General features: G+C 41.1%; 1 protein-coding gene and 1 long non-coding RNA gene across 2 annotated transcripts in view; one reads left to right on the top strand and one right to left on the bottom strand.

Moving 5' to 3' along the window:
- Positions 1-9,076, bottom strand: part of TMEM181 (transmembrane protein 181) — a 56,029-nt gene extending 46,953 nt beyond the window's left edge. Inside the window, exon 1 of the mRNA XM_038395485.2 lies at positions 8,830-9,076. Within this exon, the coding sequence (XP_038251413.1) occupies positions 8,830-8,960 (131 nt within the window). The 5' untranslated portion in view covers positions 8,961-9,076. The remainder of the gene's footprint in view (positions 1-8,829) is intronic.
- Positions 1-26,901, top strand: part of LOC119853074 — a 96,045-nt gene that overhangs the window by 1,314 nt on the left and 67,830 nt on the right. Inside the window, exon 2 of the long non-coding RNA XR_006280448.1 lies at positions 6,681-6,828. This is a non-coding gene — a long non-coding RNA (uncharacterized LOC119853074). The remainder of the gene's footprint in view (positions 1-6,680; positions 6,829-26,901) is intronic.

Genomic DNA, 26,901 nt, shown 5'->3' with positions numbered 1-26,901 from the left:
CCTAGGGGTGTGGATTTTTCACATCCCTGAGCTATGTAGTTATACTGATGCAAGTTTGTAGACCTGGCCTGATAGTGATATCTATATATACTGAGCCCTGGTCTGCACTACAAACTTATGTCGGTATAATTACGTCGCTCAGGGGTGTAGAAAATCCACACTCTTGAGTGATCCAGTTATACCAGCCTAACTTCTGATTTAGACAGCACTATGTTGACAGGAAGGCTTCGTCCATTGACATAACTACGGCCTCTCGGGGAGGTGGAATACCTACACAGACAGGAGAAGCTCTCCTGTCAACATAGGTAGCATCTTCACTAAGCACTAGAGCATGCAGCTGTAGCAATGTAAGCATAGACAAGTCCTTAAGCATGTTAAGTAAACATAACCACAAGGGAAGCAAATAAACATTTGCAGTACAGGAGAAGGTGTGCTGGTCTGTTAGTTGACCTCCAAGATTTCCCCCTCAGCTCATGATCCTGTTTTAAACTGTTAACTGCACAGAGTAATGAAATTTTAGAATAAAACAATAGGGCTGTTTAAAGTACTAGCTCAAACAGAATTCTTAACAATCATTTCTGTTTCCACATAGATGTTTCCAATTATCTCTGCTCCAATGTTATTTTAAAAATAGATTAGAAGAAAATAGTTTAGCCATTATTAAATATGTAGGGCTTGACTCAGCATTGTGTTACTCCAGGCTCAACCCAGTGGAAATCCATTGATTTTTATGGAGTTACACCAGCTGACAACTGGAGTAATACAATGCTAATTTAGATCTGTGGTATCTATACAAACACTAGAAAAGGTTTAACTGTTTAAGAGCCTGATCTTGGCTCAGTGAAGTGAGTGGAAAGTCAATGGCCTTTAAGCTTAAGCCTCATGTCTCACAAGGCACCTGAGGCATGTCAGTAGTAATATCTAAGAGCTCACTGCTTAGATGGTTTGTCAGTGACAGACCCAAGTAGAGGAGTGACATCAGTGGGAATTGGATCAAGACCTGGCATACTGTACACCTGATGTTATATAACTTACTTAAAACACCATATACGTCTTTTTATCATATTCCCTACACTGCTATGCACATATGTTAGAGTACTTAACAGTACTCCAAGACCTTAAGGGTACATCTACACAGCAAGCAAAAACTCATGGCATCAAGTCTCAGAGCGCAGTCTACAGACTTGGCTCACACTATGACACTAAAAATAGCAGTGTAGACATTCAAGCTCTGGCTGAAGCTCAGGTTCTGAAGCCTAAGGAGAGGGGGTGAGCTTCAGAGCCTGAATTCCAGCCCGAGTCCAAACATCTATACTGCTATTTTTAGTGCAATAGCACCAGCCTGAGTCTGTAGACCAGGCTCTGAATCTTGTTGTCGCGGGTTTCTGCTTGCCATGTAGATATACCCTAACTGGCTAGCGAATTAAAGACTAGAATTGAAATCCTGATCTTGTTGAAATCAATGGGAGTTTTGCCATTTAAGCAAATGTGGTCAGGAGTGGAAGTTAAAACCATGTCTAACATATGCCACTATAGAACACTAGGTAATGAGAGTTGCCCACGCACACCCCTTTTACAATAAGGCAACTGAGTGCAGGCTACATGACAAAGTACATTAAATGCACTTGCTTTTCTACTGTAAAAATCTGGGTTTGAAACTGGCTTGGGCCACAAGTAAAATGAGTTTGATGATTTCATTCTGGTTGCCAGGGGACATTTTCCATATCACAAAATTACATAGCAATCTAACATCATAGGTTTTCTGTGTTCAGGAGAGGCACAGAACTGTAGTAACAGAGAGTCTTGAAGGTCAGGACAGAGATATATTGAACGAGTCATGTGATACAGCCTTCATCAAACTTGCCTACACTTGGTATAGCCCAGATGAGATTCCTTAGACCTGGAAGGATAAGATTTACCTACCATCTTTTGAGACAGATTGTGTATGATCTTTATCTGCTGCTGCAAACTTGCTTTGAACACACCTTTTGAGTTTTGCATATCAGCTTTCAGGTAGCATCTACTTCTATTGCTGGTGAAAGTTAGGGATTAATGGCACGAGCTATTGTATTAAAATTAACCATATATTTAGAAAGCAAAAAGCCAGACAGGTGTTTTTGAGGTTGAATCAAACCTATTCATCTAAGATATAAGGACTGACATATTTTGAGTTTGTGCGTGCTTAGTTCATGGAAACATCACTTCACCTTAGAGACAGCATCCTGTTTTCTGAATGAGTTTTGACTAGCACTTTCAATAGAAAGATAGTTGTCACATTGGGACCAGCTTCAGTGTACAAGAGGTGAAAATGTTTTTAATGTGCCATGTTACAGAGACTCTAGTCAGATTACAAGTAGTTGCAAATTAAAACCTATCTAGTAAGCTATTGCTTTAAACACACTACTTAAAATAGAACAATATTGCATATACTATTGCTTAATGAACAATCATTTGCACAAATGTCAATGCTTATGTGTTGAGTCTTCTGAAAAACTGGACAGCAAAGGCCATCAAAGACCCATTGAGCAGGCAGAGAGGCATGGGCTAGATAGTTTATCAAGTCCCTAAATTCACCCTATGTTTCATACTACTCTTTGCTTTTGATAATAGCAAGTATCTAGTAATATATTAATAAAATGTCAAGGTTGCTGCTAATTAAAGACATGAGAAACCAGCTGTCTATGCCAGGATAAAGTTCAAAGTACTCCCCAGCTTTGAGGTTTATCATCTACGTAGGATAGAGCCGTCTCAGGATGAACCCCGTGCATTACACCAAGAATTCATAGATTGTTTAGGCAGTACAAGACAGTGTATGATAAAAACTTATCACATCTTTTAAACAAGCCCAGTATTTCCTGTGCCAGTTTACTTACATGGTGTAGTGTTTATGTTATAGTCATCCTTTAACTTCACTTATCATTGATAACATTATATATTTTATTAAGTTGTCTGCCTGTGTGATTTAGAATATTATTACAGACACGTGGGACCCAGTTCATCCCTACTGTAACTCCACTGAACTCCGTGGAAATATACCATGGATGAATTTGGCCAATTATGTAGATATTTGTACAGGCAATTAGAACTATGATTTATAGCATTGTTGATTATTTAGTTGTCTTCTGGTGCTGATATAGTTTTGAATACAATTAAAAGAAGTGATATAATTTTACCCAGAATAAGTATTTGAGAATACCAAATAAGTGAGGGAACACATTTGTGAATTTTAATGGACAAAAATAGATTGTCCAGGACACACAATAAGGATTTGAGGACTCAGAATGATCTAAGAGATTATTTTTGACCCAGAATAGGCTTTTGTTGGGATGGCACTGCTAAACAACACTTTGAAGCAACTAGGTCAGGAATATGCAGGCTTGCAGCTCTCACCCCTTTGAGGTTTTTCAACAAGTCCTTCTATCTTGGAGATGAGAAAGTGATGGAACAATATATTTACAATATCTGTGAGCATTTTTACCGTGTTGGGAAGAGAAGCTGCAGAGTCACCTTTAATGATTCATGTATGTACACATTCAATATCTCACAAACATTAATTGATTTATCCTTGCAATACCCCTAGGAGACAGGGAAATGTTATTGTCATTTTATAGAAGGGAATAAGGCACAGGCAGATTAAGTGACTTGCTCAAGGTCACACAAGAAGTATGTGGCATTGCTGGGAACCCAACCCACCCACCTTTACTTTGAAAAGTTCTAGCACCTCCACACTTTGGAATAGGTACTTGAAATTTGCCAGGGGGGAGGCTTTGCGTCATAGATGAGCCTAACCTTATTCTCAAAAACAGCCGAATCATTTTGACTGAGATTTTCCCAAATTGTTGAAATTTGGCAAGTTATAAGCAACTGAAAATAGGTTCTTATACTGGGAAGTGTTGCACAACCTTAACAATAGGCAGTGGTCCAAGTCCAACTATAATTCATTCTTTATTTCATTACACATATAAGAGACATTTTACCATAAGTAAAATAATGAATGAACTGTCACATACGAGCCTACTGCTTTTTGATGGACAGAATGATGTCTTATTTAAAAGAGAAAAAAATATTGTAGGTCATTTATCTTAATCTCTGGGTATTATTACAAAGCTTAGCATTGGGAGAGCACTTGGAATACAGAACTTCTCGTTATAAGCTAGCTAGCCAATAATGATGTGTGCATGTCGCCTAGAATTATTGATTTTCAGTAGTATCAAGCCAAATGCTGCTTTTAGTTATAGATCCGCTGTGACATCATGGAATTGCATAATTTGGCCACTACACTACCATTTGAAGGACTGTGTTCCTACCATTTCCTCCAAACAGCCATGCAAGTTAACTTATAAATTCCCTTCCAAAATTTAGTCATGAAAGTTGAGATTTTCAAAACCTTCTAGGGGATTTAACTGTTCAACACCTACTGAAATTAATAGAAGTTCTGTTGTGAGGCTAAATCTCCTAGTTGGGTTTGAACAGACATAATGGTTGAGATTTTCTAAAAGGGCACAAATGTAGAGCCTCTACTAAATCCCCATTGCATCACGGGAAGACTTAAAGCAGCAGCAGAGTGTCCTCCTAGTATAGGGAAATCTTCAACTACCAGCCCTACATCAGTTGCTCTGCTTCTGCCTCCCTACCTGGCATCAGAGGTATTCCAAGGTCAAGAAGGAGCATGCCAGGGTGGAAGGGGGAGTGGCTTCTTGAGAGCCATTATTCATTGGCATCAGTTAGAGCAACCCTAAAGCTGCTCTAACTTGTGTGGAGGCCAGTATGGCTCACATCAGTCTCCAAGATTGAGAAGAAGGAAACATGATGGTAAGCCACCAATCTTCTCCCCCTTCCCCCAGTGCACTGAGCATTCTCTGACAAACCTGGCCCTAGGTATACTAGATCTCTATAAATACCATGAGTGATGATACCAAGTATATTATTTACAATATTATTAGATATCACATACATAATGCTGTAAATTTACATAGTGCTTTACAAGCTTATAGTAAAATGCATTGCTTGCCCTCAAGAGCTTCCAGTCTAGACACAGCTTTAACTTAATTGCTCTGCGAGGTGGCTGATTGTTTTGTCTCCACCCCCAGGATGGTGCATGTGACTTAGGCCACACAGGTCAGTGACTCCATGGAGTTGCACAATCAAAATACATATTAGTTGGGCAAAACTAACTTGCCAACATTTACATTCTTAGCCCAATGCAGCATGATATAGAAACCTAGGCTTAAGACTTCTGAATTCCCCCTTCCCCCATTAGTCTGGGGGACAAGAGTTTCATGAAAGTTCATTAAAAGAGCTGTATCTAAAGAAACTAAAAGAGAAAAAGCCTCATTCTCACCTTTCAGCCAGACAATGACAAATCCTGTAAACATCAGGGGCCAGACCCACAGCTAGTGTAAATTAGCATTGCTCCAGTGATGTCAGTGCTGATTTACCCCAGCTGAGGATCTAAACCCAAGTTGCTGATGTGAAAACCATAGCCAATCTCACCCACTGTTCAATGTCACTTCCAAAAGTAGAACAGAGCACACTGGTGGTAACATCAGATGTACAGGAACTTTTGTAAACAGTGTAAAGACTCAATATCCCTACCTGTGAAGGAACTGCTACATTTTATTGGGGTTATCCAAATTAATTATCTTCAAAACACAACTTATAACCAATATCAGTGAAGTATACTTGACAGGAGTGAACATGTCTGCATGAAGATTCGGCATGACTGAAAACAGTTAATGTTCCAAAGGATAAATGATAAAAAATCAAAGCCATGCAAAACTAGAAAACACAGAAGCATCCCACAGGAATACTATTCATACCACATATGTCACAGTTAAGCTTGTCACCTTGAAGACTGTGGTTGAGAGCTTGATTTGCTTGGCGTAGAGATGATGTGTGTTTGCAAGTGAGTTTACATTTGTGAGAAGACAACCATATGTACCTGTATGGCTTTATTCTGTATTTCCTTGTTTCGAATTAAGTATTATTTGCCCCTCACAACCCTAACTGTTTTTAGTGAAATTTGTATTTTTGAATTAAAGACAGGCCACATAACCTGATATTTCTAATACTGAATTGCCAAAATCCCCCACACCTCCTAAGCAGCAAGGATTTATGTTAAAACCTTGTCTAAAACCTTCATCCACAGCTTCTATTTATAAATTAATACAAGTATACTGAGGATGACATAGCTGGTTCTGCCCATCACAACTTATAACCAACAATCAGAAGAGCACACTGCAATGTCAGGGACTAGTGAGACTGTAGCTGTCCTTACTAAGAATCTAAAAAGCAGATGCAATTCTATATCTGTCAATGAATTAAAAAAACGGAAGTGCTATGCACACTGGACTGTTAGATATACAGTGGATAAAAACAGCATATGTAAACCCAGTGGTTCATCAATAAATGTAACAATACTTAGCCCAAGCGATCCAGAGATCTCAACATCCTTTGCAAAGGAGACAAAGTATAATTATCCATATTTTACAGATGGGGAAACTGAGACACAGATGGGGTAAAGTGACTTGCCTAAAGTCACACAGTAGGTCAGTGACAGAGCCAGGTCCTTAGTGCAGTGACATGTACACTTGACCATGCTGCCTCCCCTTCCATATTTACCAAGTGGAACATATTTCTATGTGGAAGATTTGAAATTGACAGGTATTCTTGATCTGCAGGCTTTATGTGGCTAGGAGCCCTGAATGAACTAAAGCCCCAGCTTCCTCAGAAGCAATGTACAGCTGTGTTATTCTAGAAGAGCTAATACCAGCACAACCCACAGCATCATCCTTGATTCAAAAAGCTATTTCCCTGTCAACCACAAAGGTAACAGCATAACATTTTACATTTCTATAGCATCTTTCACCCCACTGGTTCTACAGCAAGTAGTGCAAGCATTTACAGCTGCTACTATCAGGAGATGATGGCACTGGAAAATGGCAGCTCAGAATTAACTCTACAACTACATTTGGGCCATTCCAATATAGTCTCTGCCATGTAGTATTGAAAGCCCCTTACTACAGACTGTTGGTCAAAACGGGGTTAAAGAGAGTTTATATTGAAGAGCTGCTGCTTCCTACTGAAAACAAAGCAGCACAGCTGCTGAATGGATGCAGCCATCTCTCAGGCTCTATTCATATCACGTTTGTTATCCCTAGACCCAAATGCCCACTGCCTGGTACATTCTATATTCATCTACCCCTTTGCAAATCAGACTGGTAACTTTTTATAGCCACACTGTATTCATTTTACACAGGTAAAAGTGACCACACAAGTTGCAAGACAGAGGTCATCAGGAACTCCATGTCCAAAAACCTAGAAGAACCAGCAGTTGGAGTCTACATATGGCATAGCTGACATGCACTATATTGCCACAGACAGCACGCTAACATAACAATTAGAGTGCTGACATGTTTGCCCCCCTTCCTCTGCCCCATTTCTAATTATTTCCCACAACTTTTCAGACTGGGCTTTGGAACAATGAGCCACTGTTTTGTTGAGGGAAAATGCAGCTATATTAAACCTTGCCAGGATACATGGATGGTGCCAAGTTATCAGATAATGCTACTGCTTTCAACAGCTCTTGCTGCTGTGGATGTAGTGACAATTTAAATATAATGGGCCAGATCCTTAGCTGGTGAAAATGGGTGCAGCACCACTGAAGTCAAAGGATCCATGCTGATTTACCCCCAGCTGAGGATCTGGTGCATTGTGTACAAATATTTAAATGACTATTGTCACATACTGTGCTCAGATACAATAGGGATCAGCATAAGCTAGAAAGAGCTATTATATAATAGTTTATACTACTTAAAGCAGAGAAGCAGATGATGGAACTTCCGCACAGAGGTTTTCCTAGAAAGCTCTTTTCAAGAAGAGATAACAGACTAGTTCACAATAGTAGGGAACCTCTTTCATATTGTCCTGAGTGCTCAAGATCCTGGGAGGCCTGGATCCATCTTTCTGTGTCATGGAAATCTATGTCTAGGTTTTATTAGTGAGATTACAGCATTGGTCGTTTTAGACAAAGGCCAATTCTAGGTGGTTCTGGTTGATGGACTCTTACTGCAGATGGTTCCCTTTGAAGGGATGATTAATTTGTTTTGTGCTCAGTGCAAAACCCTGACCTAGGTTTTTCCCCCACAATCACCAAAGGCCCTTATTGGGTGTTTCCATGTCATGGAAAATAAATTATTCCACAATAATCAAGGAAATAAAATGGCCTGGGATATTTCTGAAAGGAAAGTAGAAGGAACTCGTATACGGTAGAACCAGAGAGATCCTTTCCTCAGTCAGCCTATTCCCCCTATGGAATTTCAAGAGGACGAGCCTCTTTGCAAACCCCTCCCAACTTTCCAGTGCCCTATTTAAAATGGCCTTTTCTCCTTCAGCTGCCCGAACCAAACCACCACTAAGCAACCTAGGAGGTTGCCGCCGCCATGATTGCTAGCTAATCACCACCCAACCCCATCAAATCCCAACCCAGATGAGGTAGCCCAGGCCCGGCAACTCTCCTTCCTTAACACAGCCATGGTAGAGCCTGGCGCTCCGAAAAGCCCCTCTCCCTCCTCGCCAAGCCGCCTGCAAACGTCCTTACAGGCCCCTCCCGAGCAGGCCAGCTGGCGGGGCCGTGCACGTATTGAAGGCAACCTGGGATTGCTTTCGCCTTCCCCGGCTGAGCAGAACAAGCACTCCCCACGCCCCGGGGGCTGCAAAGCAGCTCGGTAAGAGCCTGGCCGCCCCCGGAGCCCAGCCCCAGCCCTCCGTGCTTCCCTGCGGGGGCGCGGCGCGGCGCGGCGCGGCGCTGGCCGCTCCCCCCGCCCTTACCGGTAGTAGCGGTCATCCTTGTAGGGGGTCAGGTCCTCTCGGATCTCCTTGTAGGTCTCCTTGACCCCCCGGCAGAAGCGCTTGAGCTCGCCGCAGAGCGGGGTCTCGAAGGCGGGGTAGTCCGCGTCCATGCCGCCGCCGCCGCCCCCCTCAGCCCCGCGCTCCGCCGGCGGCAGCGGCGAGCCAGGGCCCCCGAGCGAGCGAGCGAGCGCCCTCCGGCGCCGGGGCCGAGGCGGGGGGGTGGCGCTGCCGGCCGCGGGGAGGAGCCGCGAGGCTGGGCCGCCCCGCGGCTGCTGAGGTGAGTCCGGCCGACGGGAGCCGCCGCTCGGCCCTGGCGCTTCTCCCGCGGGATGCCGCAGCCCTGCGGGGGGTTGCGGCCCGGAGAGAGCGGGCCGGGCTCGCGGAGGCGGGTCGGAGTGGCCAGTCTGAACGGGAGCGGGGAAGACTTCAGCACCCTGGACAGATTCAGCGGGGTGTTACTGGCTTTACCCAGCGGCTCGCCCAGTCCTGCAGCCCAACGCTTCTGTGAGAGGACCGCCCCCGGTGTCGGCAGAGCTGTTGTGTGGTCTACTGAGCTGATTGTCATTCCCACCCAGCAGGGGGTCTCTTGTCTGGGAATTATTAAAATGGATGATGATTAAACCTAAGCCGTAGATCTACTCCCCCTTAGATCCTCTCAGTGTAAGGAAAATCGCGGGGGAGATGTGTTGGTTTAAAAAGTGTCTACATGTATAAAATGTCCCCCTCCCCCATCATCAGCGACTACACCGAAAATGTTAAAATACACACCGTGAACAAAGGCCACCAAAACAAAGAGGAAATGAGATATTTACCATCATAAACACATAAAGATGGCGCCTATGCTCATACCCGCCAATCAGTTTCTTTTGTAGCGATCATAGATGCAATTCTTAATTAAAAGGGGGAAAAAAAAAATCCCAGACAAAACCTCTACATTAAGGAGGCGCTAAATTTAAGAGTCATTTAGGGTAAAGTGTTCTACAGAGAAATTGTAATTATCCACAAATCAGTGGTTCTAACTCCAGGACATTCTGTTAAGATTAAATTTAAAATAAACCAAACCATGTTAAGGGGAATACAATCTGGTCTCTCAAACAACGTTAACTCCACCCTGTAGGGATCCCTGGAGGAGACACAAATGAAAGAAAAAGTCTTTAAAACTCATTTTAACGTAATTTGGGTCCCCAAATACTAAAATACCTTATTAATTGTATAGTTATTGCCGCTGTCACTAAAGGGTAGAATTAAGGTTTCTGCTGAAGGAAAAACTTTCAGCTATGAAGAAAAATGGGGAGGCATGGACCTTAATCCTATATATTTCCAAATGTAGCCAATGCTCAGGATTTCAATGAGTTTTGACTATATTTTGGAAGTTTGGAGACTCTGTGACAAGGCAGAGTTATAGTTATTTGGCCGCTTTAACTATGTAGTCACATACTATAATATATTTGGATTTCTTTTAAGTTTAACTTTAACTGTGAATTTCCCAGCAGTATAATTAGGGCCCTACCAAATTCATGGTCCATTTTGGTCAATTTCATGGTGATAGGATTTAAAAATAAGAAATTTCACAATTTCAGATATTTAAATCTGAAATTTCTTGGTGGTGTAAGTGTAGGAGTCCTGACCCAAAAGGGAGTTGTGGTGGGGGTTACAAGGTTATTGTAGGGGGGTCTTGATATTGCCACTCTTACTTCTGTGCCTCTGCTGGCAGCGGCTCCGTCTTCAGAACTGGTTGGTCAGAGAGCAGCAGCTGCTGGCCGGGAGCCCAGCTCTAAACACAGAAATAAGGATGGCATGGTATGGTATTTCTACCCTTACTTCTCTGCTGCTTTCTTCAGATCTGGGTTCCTGACTAGCAGCCATTGCTCTTTGGCCATCCAACTCTGAAAGCAGTGCAGAAGTAAGGGTGGCAATATCATGGCCCCCTTGCAATAACTTTGCACCCCCTTTTGGGTCAAGTCCCCCAGTTTGAGAAATGCTGGTCTCCCCTGTGAAATCTGTATCATATAGGGTAAAAGTACACAAAAGATAGATTTCACGGTCCGTGAATTTGGTAGGGCCCTATGTATAACGCTTGGTTTTGGAATAATTGACTACGTGAAATGAAGTGAGCTGTAGCTCACGAAAACTTATGCTCAAATAAATTTGTTAGTCTTTAAGGTACCACAAGTACTCCTTTTCTTTTTGTGAATACAGACTAACACGGCTGCTACTCTGAAAGGCCCTACTTGCAACTCCACAGCATATTTGTCTGTAATGCAATAAATTAAATATCATATCTGATCAATTCAAAAATTTCAGGGACTGTTCATAGCATCAATGGGCAGAACCCTATTGATTTGGGGGGAAATTGGAAATCAGGCTTCTCCAGTTTTCCACTAAAATCACCATTTCATCACTCAGGATACAGGATTGAGGCAACGAACCTCAGGGTTAGGGTGCTGGAGAATTTTCTCTGCCTACAGTGCCATGAAATTAACATGCTGTGGCCTGGTTTTAATGGAAATCAGGATGCTGAAAGCCTCTCATCCCCCCATTCTGACCACCTCCTGCCAGGTGCACTTCTCATCCCCCGCATTCCAACCAGGCCCCCAGTTAGACAGGCCATTTGTCTCCCTACTCTGACCAGCTCCACCCTCAACTGGGCCACACCAGCCAGCCTCCACACTTCCCCATCCTGAGCCATTTGGGCACTCAGGATACAGAGATGGAGGTCAAGGGGCTGTACCATAGTGGGGGCGAGGGGTCCAGCTGGGTGAACAGTTCAGCCTACACAAGCAACAGTATATAGTCCTCTAGTACAACAACCCTGTAATGTATTTTACTCTAAATTACTGATAGGTATTCCCAACCATCACTCCATTTTAATAATTCACAGACAAAAACTACATTATCTAAATTATATCCACTTAAAAACAGTATTAATTCAGAGGGAGCAAATTAGTCATAGATTTTTTGGGCCAGAAGGGACCACTGTGATCATCTAATCTGATGTCATGCATTACACAAGCCATAGGACTTCCCTGAATTTCACAGAGGTGCCAGATGAGGTTAGTATTAAGACAGACCTTTATGGAAAATTTCTATAGGCATTAATTCAAAAGAATCAGCTTTCAATATGTTTTTGAACAATCCTAGAATTTAATAAATAATTATATCCCTGCTATAGAAATCTATACGATTTTTTAAAAAGCTATACAAAAATATCATTCCTGATTAAATTCTATGGACCTGATTTTTATTTACATTAAGGCTAATTTAGACCACTCTGGTAATGTAAAGATGGGTTAAAGTGTGTGTAAAAGAAAATCACACTTTAAGAGCCCTTTGCACTACAATAGTGGTGTAAAGTGTAATGAGAATCAATCCTTGTAGGTTTTTAGAGTAATTTCTATAGAACTCTATTAAATTTTATAGGGTTTTTCCTGAGAGGAATTCACACTTAAGCCTTGTTTTAAAAGTATTCTACTGAAAGATACATTAATAGCTTCATGAACAAATGTCAATTATTTGGTATCAATACTCATTAAACTTGCAGGAGTTTAACATTCATGTCTCATTTTTAATCTCTCAAGAATAAATAAAGGAGGAAAGCAACCTTTATTAGTATGAAGGCTCTTCAAATTTTGGGAGGATTTTTCCATCTTTACTTTTAGATGGTATTTTATTTATAATAATATTAGAGCACACACTCTTAATTAAACATCTTCAGATTGGTGGCCTCTTGAGTACCTCTAATGTAGCAGTGTCTTTTAGAAAAAAATAAAAATTTCAAACTCAGAATAGAGACAGATATATTAAGGCATATATACCTTCCTGTCAATTTGGGTGAAACAGTCAAATAGGATTTCATGAAAACATTTATTGAAATTGAAACGTTATATCAAGTTTGCAGGCATTAATAGTGTCTTCATAGTGATGGTTGAATTTTGCACTTTAAAACAGGGATTAAGCTTCTTTGTGTGAATAATACTGTGCATGGGTTCTCAAGCTGGAGGTCATGAACAGGTATCTGGGGTCATGACTGCCTTCTCATATATCAGGGGGTAGTCGTGTTAGTTGTATCCACAAAAACAACGAGGAGTCCGGTGACACCTTAAAGACCAACAGATTTATTTGAGCATAAGCTTTCGTGGGTAAAAAACCCACTTCTTCAGATGCACGGAGGGAAAATTACAGATACAGGCATAAATATATATTGGCACATGAAGAGAAGGGAGTTATCTTACAAGTGGAGAATCAATGCTGAAGGCCAATTTAGTCAGGGTGGACATAGTCCACTCCCAATAATTGATGAGGAGGTGTCAATACCAAGAGAGGGAAAATTGCTTTTGTAGTGAGCCAGCCACTCCCGGTCCCTATTCAAGCCCAAACTGATGGTTGCAAATGAATTGTAACTCAGCAGTTTCTCTTTGAAGTCTGTTTTTGAAGTTTTTTTGTTGAAATATGGCTACTTTTAAATCTGTTGCTGAGTGTGTCCCGGGAGACTGAAGTGTTATCCTACTACCTTTTGTATGTTACCATTCCTGATGTCTGATTTGTATCCATTTATCCTTTTGTGTTGAGACTGTCTGGTTTCGCCAATGTACATGGCAGAGGGGCATTGCTGGCACATAATGGCATATATCACATCAGTAGATGTGCAAGTGAATGAGCCTCTGATGGTGTGGTTGGGTCCTATGATGGTGTCGTTAGAATAGATATGGGGACAGAGAAGGCAATGGGGTTTGTTACAGGGATTGGTTCTTGGGTTAGTGTTTCTGTGGTGTGTAGTTGCTGGTGAGTATTTGCTTCAGCTTGGGGGGCTGTCTGTAAGCGAGGATTGGCCTGCCTCCAATGGCTTGTGAAAGTGGGGGATTGTTTTCCAGGATAGCTTGAAGATCATTGATGATGCACTGGGGAGGTTTTAGCTGGGGGCTGTATGTGATGACCAATGGTGTTCCATTATTTTCCTTGTTGGACCTGTCCTGTAGTAGGTGATTTCTGGGTACCCTCCTCACTCTATCAGTCTGTTTCCTCACTTCCCCAAGTGGGTATTGTAGTTTTAAGAATGCTTGATAGAGATCTTGTAGGTGTGTGTCTCTGTCTGAGGGATTGGAGCAAATGCAGTTGTATCTTAAGGCTTGGCTGTAGACAATGGATTGTGTGATATGTTCTGGATGGAAGCTGGAGGCATGTAGGTAAGTATAATGGTCAGTAGGTTTCCAATATAGGTTGGTGTTTATGTGACCATCACTTATTTCCACTGTAGTGTCCAGGAAGTGTACTGGTCCAGGCTGAGGTTGATGGTGGGGTGGAAATTGTTGAAATCCAGGTGGAATTCTTCAAGGGCCTCCTTCCTGTGGGTCCGTATGATGAAGATGTCATCAATGTAGTGTAAGTAGAGGAGGGGAGCTAGGGGACGAGAGCTGAGGAAGCGTTGTTCTAAGTCAGCCATAAAAATGTTAGCATTCTGTGCAGCCATGAGGGTACCCATAGCAGCTGTGCTGACTTGAAGGTATAGGTAGTCCCCAAATTTGAAATGATTGTGGGTGAGGACAAAGTCACAAAGCTCATGTTGCCTTCTTATGTTGTTAAATAGGAGGGAGGTACCATCTAGCTGGGGAAAACATTTGTCAAAAGGAGGAATTAAAGTGTTTAAGGCTCCAGTTCAGTAAAACCACAATTTTGAACTATTTTAAAAATTGCCATCTTTGTAAAGAGCATCACTTATTTTCAGTTTGTATTGGAAGTTGTGCAATAGTTGTAATAAATAAATGAAAAAATAGGTTAAAAGGTTAACTGCTTGTTCCCATTTAACTACATACAGTTAACTGACCTTTTTCTCAAAAGGTAACAGCAACAGCAAGGGTATGCTTCAGACTCTGAACCAGCAGAAAAAACATTATTACAAAGATGCAAGCTAGTTTCCTTCCTGTTGTTCTGTTACTATATCCATCAGAGCACCAAGGGACATTAAGCCTTTGGCATCATGCCATTCCAGAAACCCTACATTAACATGAATGTTTTATTGGCACATCAAGAAAGTAGCAGTATACAGAGATCAAGTCTGCAAGTTATAAGAGGTTTATCTTTGGCAAGATAATTGTGTTGTCTTTAAAAAAAGAAAAGGAGTACTTGTGGCACCTTAGAGACTAACAAATTTATTAGAGCATAAGCTTTCGTGAGCTACAGCTCACTTCATCGGAAGTGAGCTGTAGCTCACGAAAGCTTATGCTCTAATAAATTTGTTAGTCTCTAAGATGCCACAAGTACTCCTTTTCTTTTTGCGAATACAGACTAACACGGCTGCTACTCTGAAACCTGTGTTGTCTTTAACTGCTAGGATTATACCATTTCCAGACAAATGAATACTGAGAATCATGTGTATTTTACGTACATATAAAGATTCATAATGAAACCACAGCCTCCTTGAAGTCAATGGCAAAGCTCCCATTAACTTCAAGGAGGTTAGGGTTTCACCCTCAGTCACCAAAGGGTCAAAGTCATATATACTTAGATTTTCAGAAAGCCTTTGACAAGGTCCCTCACCAAAGGCTCATAAGCAAACTGAGCTATCATGGGATAACTGGGAAGGTCCTCTTATGGATTGGTAACTGGTTAAAAGATAGGAAACAAAGGGTAGGAATAAATTATCAGTTTTCAGAATGAAGAGAGGTAAATAGTGATGTCCACTGGGGGTCTGTACTGGGCCCAGTCCTATTCAACGTATTTATAAATGATCTGGAAAAAAGGGTAAACAGTGAGGTAGAAAAATTTGCAGATGATACAAAACTACTTAAGATAGTTAAGTCCCAGGGAGACTGAGAAGAGCTATAAAAGCATCTCCCAAAACTGGGTGACTGAGCAACAAAATGGCAGATGAAATTCAATGTTGATAAATGCAAAATAATGCACATTGGAAAACATAATCCCAACTATACATATAAAATGATGGGGTCTAAATTAGCTGTTACCACATAAGGAAGAGATCTTGGAGTCATTGTGGATTGATCTCTGAAAACATCCACTCAATGTGCAGCAACAGTCAAAAAAGCAAACAATGTTGGGAATCATTAAGAAAGAGATAGATAATAAGACAGAAAATATCATATTGCTTCTATATAAATCCATTGTACGCCAACATCTTGAATACTGCATGTAGATGTGGTCGCCACATCTCAAAACATATATATTGGAATTGAAAAAGGTTCAGAAAAGGGCAACAGAAATGTTTAGGGGTATGGAACAGCTGCCATATGAGAAGAGATTAATAAGACTGGGAATTTTCAGTTTGGAAAAGAGACAACTAAGGAGGGATATGATAGAGGTCTATAAATTCATGACTGGTGTAGAGAAAGTAAATAAGGAAATGTTATTTACTCCTTCTCCTAACACAAGAACTAGGGGTCACCAAATGAAATTAATAGGCAGCAGATTTAAAACAAACAAAAGGAAGTATTTTTTCACACAACGCACAGTCACCCTGTGGAACTCCTTGCCAGAGGATGTTGTGAAGGCCAAGACTATAATAGGAGTCAAAAAAGAACTAGATAAGTTCATGGAGGATAGGTCCATCAATGGCTATTAGCCAGGATGGACAGGAATGGTGTCTCTAGCCGCTGTTTGCTAGAAGCTTGGAATGAGAGACAGGGAATGGATCACTTGATGATTGCCTGTTCTGTTCATTCCCTCTGGTGCACCTGGCATTGGCCATGGTCGAAAGACAGGATACTGGACTAGATGGACCTTTGTTCTGACCCAGTATGGTCATTATTATGTTCTTATCCTCCTTCAGATACTAAGTTTAGCTGCATTGAGTCTCTCTCAGCATACACGACTCTAAATCACAAATAACCAGACTTTTTGAAAATATTGGACTTCATTAGCCATTCTCAGAAAAGCAAATACATTGTACAATAATTTACTGTGTAGTTGATTCTTAAGTACAGCCATGTGGAAAGTGACTCCAGGGGAACTGCTTTTGTAATTGTTATAGTTCATTCCTTCAGCTTTCAATAAAGGCACAATTTCAGTTATTGCAATTTTAAGGGGATTGAACTATAAGTTATGTTTGAGCATCTATATATAATAAAACCGTAAGGCATGTATCTATGCTAACAGTCTTAGATCATTGTGGTATCGGAGGTAACTCAACCAATCACCACTCTTACTGTACGGCTAATTTGCATTGCAACAGTTTCATTGGTTGTACAGAGTCAGTGATATAAGGAGACAGCAGAGATGGTAAATTACTTAGCCCAGATGTCACACAGTTCTTCAAAGGTTGATTCGTCACCTGTACAACTCAATGCAAGCTTCCCAGTGTAACTCACACACCCATACTGATCAACACAACCATCCACACAACACCACAACCAGCACACACAATAACCCCAAACAAACACACAGGTGTGCATGCTGCATGGAGGGGCTGATTCACCATCCACCATTCGCAAAGCAATTCAAATCTCCCAGCAGAACGCACACTCATTCACCCTCACTCATACTTACCATACATTGTAGCAACAAAGTCACAGGTCATCAATAGTTTTTAACTGAACTTATTCTGGGAGTGAAATACCCAACTCCACCTTTCACCAAAGCAAATTTTAACTTTAAACACAATTCTGTAGGCAGGACAGGTTTGTGGACAAGACCATGTTGATTCCCCCCCACCCCACCAACACCGTTGGAAGTGGTCAGGCTATTACTACTTGAAAATTGGTTATTGAGTCTGTAGGGTAGTTATTCAAAGTGTTTTGTTTTGTTTTTCAAACAAGCATACCATATTGCCCTCAGAATGGTCCATGTGAATTGCTACAATACTAGATGTGGTGTATTTCTTTAAAGAAAAACTGACATAGGTAAGTGTGACTGGATCCCTGGGGTGCAGCCTGGGACTGTGGGACCACTGTACGCCCTTAACTCTCTCGACTCTGGGCTGTCTCTCACAATGTCTTGCTAGTGACCAGCAGCAAACCCCTCTAGGTGCTGTTATCTCTCAGCACAGCTGCATGTGTGGAGCCCCACATCCAGCTAGATTGCATGAATACTGCCGGAGCCACTCATGAATCACACAGAGAAAGGCACTGGCCAAATCCTCCCAGCACTGTACCTCAGGAATATACCATCTTGCACTGCTCAAGTCAAGCAGTACAAATTTATTAATTGGTTCACCACTTCATCAATGAAAAGTGGACATACACTAGCCTTTGCAAAGCTGAACAGATTTGCCACACACTTCAGGCAAACTCACTTGTAAAGATAAACAGTTAAACAAATTTACTGACTACCAAAAATAGATTTTAAGTGATAGGCAAAAAGTCAGCTCGTTACCAAAATAAAATAAAATAAAATAAAATATATAAGCATGCAGTCTAAACTCTCAACCCTATTAGACTGGGCAACATCTAGATTAAGCATTATTTCTCACCCCACTGGATACTGCAGTTCATAGTATACAGATTTCACCCTTGAAACCTGGGCCAGTCTCCTCTGTTGGAGCCTCAAGTCTACTCAGTGTCCTTGTTGCTTGCAACATAGATGGGAGCAGGAGGAAGGCGAAACATGTGCCCCCTGTGTTCTGTTTTATACTCTCATGAGCTTGGAGACCACAAGTCCCATGCCGTTCTGGTGAGCATTGCTGAGTCTCCAGGCAAGGCTGAGCAATTCCCCTGGTGTGGCCTCATGCAGATGAGTCATTGAATTATAGCTCTCTTGCTGGACAATGGCTGTTGATGGTTGTTTGATACCTTGCCCAGGCATTAGTTAGTCTCCTTGCTGTTGTCTCTGGGGAGCAAATATCTGGTTGATTCCCCAATTTACAACATGTTTTAGTGACAATCATACAACACAATCTCATAACTTCATATGCACTAAAGATATACATATTCAGATAGAACAGTGACTTTCAGCTGATCATAACCTTTTCCCTGATACCTCACATGGCATGCTTTATATGCAATATCACAATTGTATACAGATAAGGATTATAGGGTTTACAGGGCACTCCCCCAAGGTACTGAATGTTACAGAAAGATGTTTATAAAATATGGATAATGATTTTTAAAGTGTTTATAATAAAGGACAATTAGAGATTTTGGTTGTAACATAAAAGCAAACACAAAAAAGGATATTAAATAATGAAGTATTCTTAAATTTATGAGAGCCACAGAATCAGTGAGTTGTCCAAGTTAAGGTGGCAAATGTCTCTTTAGGGCTTGTTTACAAGCAGAGTTGCAGCAGTTTAATTTAAGGTTTGATTTTTAAACCAATTTAATTTATAACAGTACAAAAGGCTGTGTGGACAATCTTATTTCAGTTTAAACCAGGCCTGCTTTCATTTAACTTAAATCTATTAGGAACAGGTTTAAACTAAACCAAAATAAGACAATTTAATACCAAAATAAGAATATCCACACAGGAGTTTGTACAAGCCAAACTAATGCAAATCTGTGTGTAGACAAGGCATAGGGCCCCAATCCTCCAACTGAAATAGATCCCTGAACCTGCACAGAGACCACTGAAGTCAATGTGGCCTGACACAAGGGTCCATGTATGACAGATTTATGGTACCAATCTGCCTCGGGCATCAGGTGATCAGGCTGAGGCCGCAGGATCTTTAGGGGAGGAGATGAAGAGCACATCAAGTGTCTGAATTTTAAAACTTTATTGATAAAATAACAGCAGAGTGCTGTGGGGGGGGGTCCCCCATCACTCAAAGGAAGGAAGAAAGCGTTAGTGCCCCAAGCCTTAACCCACTTTCATACTTATACCTGCACTACCTGAGGCTGGCCAGGCCTGAGTGTAACGTAAGAAGAAGAGGGGGAGGCGTGGGCGTGAGTTCTGTCCTGTGCACACAGGTTGTCCAGGGTCCGCTGTTGATCTCCGATTTGCCTCAGCTCCTGGGAGGGTTTTAAATCCTGGGGTCTCTCAAGGGCGTCTCTTTCAGAGACCTTTGTTCCCCATGCTCTGTGTACCAGTCCAAACCAGCCTTTCATGGCTTCTTCAGCTTTCCCAAAACACACCGGTTTCAGTTAACAGAACAAAAAACAGTTAATAAACAGTTAATTTTAACAGTTAACAGTTAATAAAACCAGTTATGTTTTTTCCTTGTTGGCCCTCACCGTCTCACTCCTTTTCGCGGCCCCTGCATTTCGTTCAACAACTATTTCTCATTGCTGGTCGGGGCAGGTGCACTCCCCTGCTTCTGTCTTGGCAGGTAGCAGAGTGGCCTTGGGCTGGAGTCAGCTCCTTATCTTTGGGTTTAGCTGGAACATCAACCCGTTCTTTTCTTCTTTCCTCCCCCTTTGGCCTCTCACAGCCTGCAAAGAAATCTTCCACTCCACACTCACGCCTTTGACCCTCCCCAAAATGCTTTGTGATGCTTGCAACAGTGTTCGCAACATGCAGTGCTGATCTGCCTTCCAAGGGAACCCCTGGGGCGGGGGGACATGAGGGAGTGACACATGCATGCAGATCCAGTTGCAAGATTGGAGTCTTAAACCTATTGCAAAGGGAAAGATCTGGTGTTGAATGGTTATTTAAACAGGGCCCAAGTGTGTGATTGATATTATGTGCTAAAATATCACGGAACAACTGAATATGTCATGAGAAGTTGGCAGTGATCGAAAACCAGTTTCAGTTCAGAGATAAATAATAAAATCATTGAGTTTTCTCCAGGAATTGAAAGTAGAGGGGGTGTTCAAATTTACAGAAGGCTTGGAAAATGACTAAATTGGCAACATTGCTTTGTAACTAGTTGACCACTGGGAGGGATGGGGAAGTTTGGGGGCGTGTAGAGTAGTCCCATAATACGAATGTTTAAACAGCCATTTAACCACTTTAACTTTCTCATAACCACTCATGTAACATAATAAATCAGGCCTTCTGCTACTTGAGCTTAAGTAGCTCTCAAGATTGCCATTTTTCCCCTAGGACAATTTTCTATATCTTTTTTTAAAACGGGGAAATACTGGAGAAGGAAATAAAATAAGATTATAAAAAGAAGAAATGGGGCAGATTATGTGCTCTGATCTGCTCCCTTTGTGCTGCTCAGGTGCCAGCTAACTCCACATTAAGGTGAGCGATATCAGTGAACAATGACATACGGAACAGTTTATACAAATGAAGTGAAAGAGTATTTGGAAAAATCTCAATAAAATAGATCTCTTTGTCTGAAATCACATCAGAGCCTGACATTACTTAGTAGAGGAACTTATTAAGCCACTAGCAACCATTTTCTATGCCTCTGGAAGAAAAGGTTATTACCAGAGGACTAGATGAGCTGATGTGGTTCTAATGTTCCAAAGCTATCCTGGCAATAATACTTCTATAAATCTAACTTGAGTACCTAGTGAAATAATGGAGATATTGAATAACTAGAAGACAAAAGCATGATAAGCAAGGAAGAGCATGGGACCTACAAATAATAAATCTTACCATGCAAACAATTCTATCCAATTACTGAACTAGCCGAGAAAGTTAACATAAGAATGGTTGTCATATTTGGTCTCTAGTAAAGTATTAGATGGTACCCCACACCATTCTGTTAGAAAAAATATATCAGACTTGAAAAGTGGTATTTATAAATGGATTTAAATTTTGTCAAACTGGAGCAGAGCAGAATCATAAATGACACAGACTGCACATATTTTAGGTAAAGTGTTCTAGTGAGATCATGTAGCAATCAGTGTTTTGTTAAATATTGTCATTAAAGATTTGGCAAAATGAAGCTTGTGCATGATACAAAGCAAGGGTGAACTGCAGACAACCCTGAGGATATAGAGAGAAAATACAAATGGAGCTGTAAGGAGAAGAAATAGTGGTTGATAAATAGTTGATAAAACAAGATTCAGCCTGGAAAAATGCAAACTAATACATCCAAGAGAAAACAATCCAAGACATAGCTTCAGAACAGGAGAATGATCTTTGGAAAGTAGTATTGCTATGAAAAACCTGGACCTATCTGATAGAATTGAGATATGAAGTTGCAGCTATAAAGGCTGGCCTTACAGGCCCATTAGAAATGCTTAGATAGATAAATCTAGATCTTCAAAGCCTCTTGGAAGGAAAGGGAATATGCAAAAATAAATGAACTAATCCACAAAAATCCACTCAAGTCAAAACAGTCCTTTGCACTCCTTTCACTGTGCCTTAGAAATGAGATTTCTTGTGATTTATATCTCCTTTGATCAGGTGCAAAATAATCTGAGCTATAATCTCTTTTGAAATTTAATGTGGATAAATGTAAAGTTATGCACACTGGGAAAAATAACCCCAGCTATACATACAATATGATGGGGCCTAATTTAGCTACAAGTAATCAGGAAAGAGATCTTGGAGTCATCATGGATAGTTCTCTGAAGACATCCATGCAGTGTGCAGTGGCAGTCAAAAAAGCAAACAGGATGTTAGGAATCATTAAAAAAGGGATAGAGAATAAGATGTAGAATATCTTATTGCCCTTATAGAAATCCATGGTACTCCCACATCTTGAATACTGCATACAGATGTGGTCTCCTCATCTCAAAAAAGATATACTGGCATTAGAAAACGTTCAGAGACGGGCAACTAAAATGATTAGGGGTTTGGAACGGGTCCCATGTGAGGAGAGATTAAAGAGGCTAGGACTTTTTAGCTTGAAAAAGAGGAGACTAAGGGGGGATATGATAGAGGTATATAAAATCATGAATAGTGTGGAGAAAATGAATAAGAAAAAATTTTACTTTTTCCCATAATATAAAAACTAGAGGCCACCAAATGAAATTAATGGGAAGCACGTTTAAAACAAATAAAAGGAAGTTTTTCACTCAGCGCACAGTCAACCTGTGGAACTCCTTGCCTGAGGAGGTTGTGAAGGCTAGGACTATAACAGGGTTTAAAAGAGAACTAGATACATTCATGGAGGGTAAGTCCATTAATGGCTATTAGTCAGGAAGGGTAAGGAATGGTGTCCCTAGCCTCTGTTTGTCAGAGGGTGGAGATGGATGGCAGGAGAGAGATCACTAGATCTTTATCTGTTGGGTTCACTCCCTCTGGGGCACGTGGCATTGGCCACTGTTGGCAGACAGGATATTGGCCTGGATGGACCTTTGGTCTGACCCAGTATGGCCATTCTTATATTTTTATGTGATCAATACTGAAAAGTCTATTGAAAGAAGTTGATTTTCAAGGGCAAAGGAGAGAAAACCAAATAATCCCTTAATGCACCTGAGTTATGTATTTCAGTGTATGTTGTAGACTATCTGGGTTACTCCCTTCTTGGCTATTAGAACTTGAACTTGCTCCCCTTGGAATCAATGGAGGTTTGCCACTGATTCTGTGGGAGCAGAACCAGACCTTCTGTCCTTTACACCAGTCTCCTCTCTGTTGTCTTATTGAACAGCAGCTATTCTTCCACCCCCTAGGGTAGTACCTATGTCATAGCAAAGTATTTCTTTTGCTATTCTTTCTAAAGGGTACTCTTAAGTGTTTCAGAAGTCTCCCATTTCCTGCAATCTGGTTACTTGCTTTTCATGCACATTCCAAACCTCAATCTATATGTAGAATTAAAAAATTCAGTAATGTTTGGTAATTTACATATTCCATTTAAATGAAAAAAGGATATGCTTAAGTTAAAACAGATCCCACCTGGGTTACTAATAATGCCTAAGATAATAAAAATTTTAGACTTTAAAATGTCTATATTTCCTTTTCACTATTTGAGCTGGCTGTTTACTTTTTGCATTTCACTGAAACTATACTGGCCAGTTCAACTCTCCAGGTCTCACCCATTAGCACAATGCTGCAATGATCATTTACAAACATTTCAGGGCAATGTTCAAATCCCTGTGAAATGCTGTTTTCCTAGAAATTTAAAAACAATGTGACAACATTGTGATGGACTGACAATTTCCTGCAATATCCTGAATGAACTTTATTGAATTAAGTTAAACTTTATTGAATTAGGTTAATACCTTGAGGGATCGTTGTATTAAAAATGTGGTTGTGTATGTGTTACTGTGGCATTATAGTATTTCCATGGAAGGTTAAGTAGGAGAACAAACAGCAGGGAGTTTCAGGTTGTAACATCTCAGGAAAAACTATGCTCTGGAAAGATACACATACACTAGTGTAAACTGGATTCTCTAGGAACAAACAGACAAAGCCAGGGTTTTTAAACTGGCTCATGGCCTTCCTGATCCAGCAAGTGGACAGGCCCTCTGGTCTGTGGAGGGCCTCAATCCTTAGGGTAGAACTGGAAGCACTGCGCCTCTAGAACCCATGTTAGGGTTGGGGTTAATTCTCGTAAGCTTATTAGGCTGTGTGTAGATTCTTTCGTTGTTTTTAAGATGTTTGCTCTGTAATTCTTCTTTTATCTTGAGAATAAAGTAGGCTTGCACAGGAAGTGAGGTGTGGTAACTTATAGTTGTTGACACTATTATCAGTCTCTGCAGAGAAAGCAACCTGTCTGTGCTGGGAAATATACAGCGAAGGCAGGGACCTGTGCAGCTTGTGAATACATCAGTCAGAAGGGAGAGAGATGTGGGTCTCCACTCAGAAAGGCAATGGCTGGGAAGCTGGAACCTGAGAGTGGGGGCTCTTGTGAACCACTGAGGGGAAATACAGGTGCAGTTGCCCTGATCTGTGACAAAACATGTCTAGTGATATAGACTGTCTGTTGTGTTTTATTTTTTTTTTAATCTATATTTTGGTCTTAAGCATTGTTCCTTTCAAAAGGCAGGCATGGTACTTTGAGACACATACTCCCATCTTCTAAAATATTAGGACTAACTGAATAATGATGCTATTTACACCATATCATTATTCATAGATGATATCTCTACTCAGTTATATTATTTATCATACTTTTTATATTTGTTTCCCAGTTGCCAGAGTGGTTCTGGGATCTCAGAGGATTCAATTAAAACTAATGTGAAAATATTAAAATATGTCAAAAACTTTGGAAAGTTCCTCCCTTGCTTTTTTAAAAAACAACTTACCCTCTATACTAGAGTAACCATTTGAGGAAAGGTGGGTGAGGTGAAATGGGATGAACTCATACTACTGCAACTCATAATCTTTAATACTAGGGGACCTAATTCAGCAAGGTAGTTAGCTGTGTGCTTAAATGTAAGCAAGAGTAAATCCATTAACCTCACTCGAAAAAAATAATAAAGGCTTTAAGATGTGCTTGTTAGGCAGTGTTGTTCCAAACAGTAATGTATGGAACAATCTTGCATTGACAAATAGATGGACATCTATAGGCTTTTTTTCTAGTCTGCCACTTTCCAGATCTATATGGCTTTTTCTAAAGTTATCTCACACATTTTCTTATTGCTGTAGCCTTCCCTAATCAGGGAATCTCTTAAGGGGCCAAAATTGCAAGACTGTCTCTTTTGCTTCAACCCTCTAACATATTCCTCAATACTTTTGGGGTGGGAGGGTTGTTTGTTTGTTTGTTTTTCACTTGTAGAAGAGGCCTCTTTCATCGGTTTCTTCCTTCCTGAGTATACAGTAAGCTTCAAACTATCCCTATCAAAACCATTGCTGTCCCCAGGAGAGAACTGTAAGGTATTAAAGATATCTAACTCTTCTGAACCAGATACAGCTAATTATGAGTTCACTTCCCTGGTACTATCCATTATGTCTGCATCCACTGCAAACATATGCAAGCCCCCTGTTTGTGATTCCTGCACATTTTTCCCCTAACCTTAATTCTAGTGGTGGTTTCATGCTGTCCATCCTTTCTGGCTGTGTATGTGCAGTGCAGGCCCCTGAAATTGCTGTGAAAATTCTGCCTGGGGGGGTCTCAAATCCATCCATTCTTGTTAGCAGGTGGTGATGTATGGCAGTGAGAATGTGGATTTAACAATTATATTAATTTTGTTCTAACATTATGTGATGCAGCAACTGGAGCTTGCTGCAGTCTGCAGGTCCCTGATCTGTCCCTGCTGTCCTGAGTCTCACCTTCCATGGAGAAGGATGACATTTGGTCTCTGCAACTAGACCCCAGATCCTTGCTTAACAGCAGCTTTACCAAAAGGGCACTCTGTCGTGGGAAAAAAAATGAAGGCTTTGGGCATGAAGGTAGGCTGTTGCTTTCCCACACCTGGGGCACATAACTTCGATCTCATTTCAGTCAGTATCTTGAAACTTACACTATTTTATTTTGTCTCTTGGGCTATTAATAGGATCCCCCCTCTGTCACCATTGTACCACTCCCCTCTGAGGTCTGCTACCATACTGGGTGTAGCACACACTCAGAGACGTGCTCTTGGTGCTTTAAGCACTAGGCGCTAGCCCTAGGTGGGTTCCCACAATGGTATAATGTTTTGGGTACAACAGAGAATTCCTTTACTAGGGCTGCCAGAGAGAGTCATAGGGATGTAGGGCTGGAAGGATCTTTAAAAAGTCATCAAGTCCACTCCGCTGTGCTGTGGCAGGACCAAGTAAACCTGGACTATCCCCTGGACTATGTCCAACTTGTTTTTAAAAAGCTTCCACTGATGGGGACTCCACAGCCTCCTTTGGAAGCGTATTCCAGAGTTTAACTATCCTTATAGTTAGAAAGTTTTTTCCTAACATCTAACCAAAATCTCTCTGACTGCAGATTAAGCCCATTACTTAATGTCCTACCTTCAGTGGACATGGAGAACAATTGATCATGATCCTCTTTGTTAGAACGCTTAACATATTTGAAGACTGCTATCAGGTCCCCTCTTAGTCTTGTTTTCTCGAGACTAAACATGCCCAGTTTTTTTAACCTTTCCTCATAGGTCAGGTTTTCTAAACCTTTTATCATTTTCATTGATCTCCTCAGGACTCTTCCCAATTTGTCCACATATTTCCTAAATTGTGGTGCCCAGAACTGGACCGAGTACTCCAGCTGGGGCCTCTCAGTGCCGAGTAAAGCAGGACAGTTACCTCCTGTGTCTTACATACAACACTCCAGGCAATCACACACTGGCCAGCAGATCCTCTTGTCTGTAAGCTGTGATCTTGTTCAAGCTGTGAGATAGAAAGGGGTAATTTTCAATTGCTCGATGCCAAGTAATTTTCTTCTAAAAATATTTAGTTTAGAGA

This window comes from Dermochelys coriacea, chromosome 3 (genome assembly GCF_009764565.3).
Source record: "Dermochelys coriacea isolate rDerCor1 chromosome 3, rDerCor1.pri.v4, whole genome shotgun sequence".
Lineage (NCBI taxonomy): Eukaryota > Metazoa > Chordata > Testudines > Dermochelyidae > Dermochelys > Dermochelys coriacea.
This window is presented reverse-complemented; position numbering and strand designations above follow the sequence as displayed.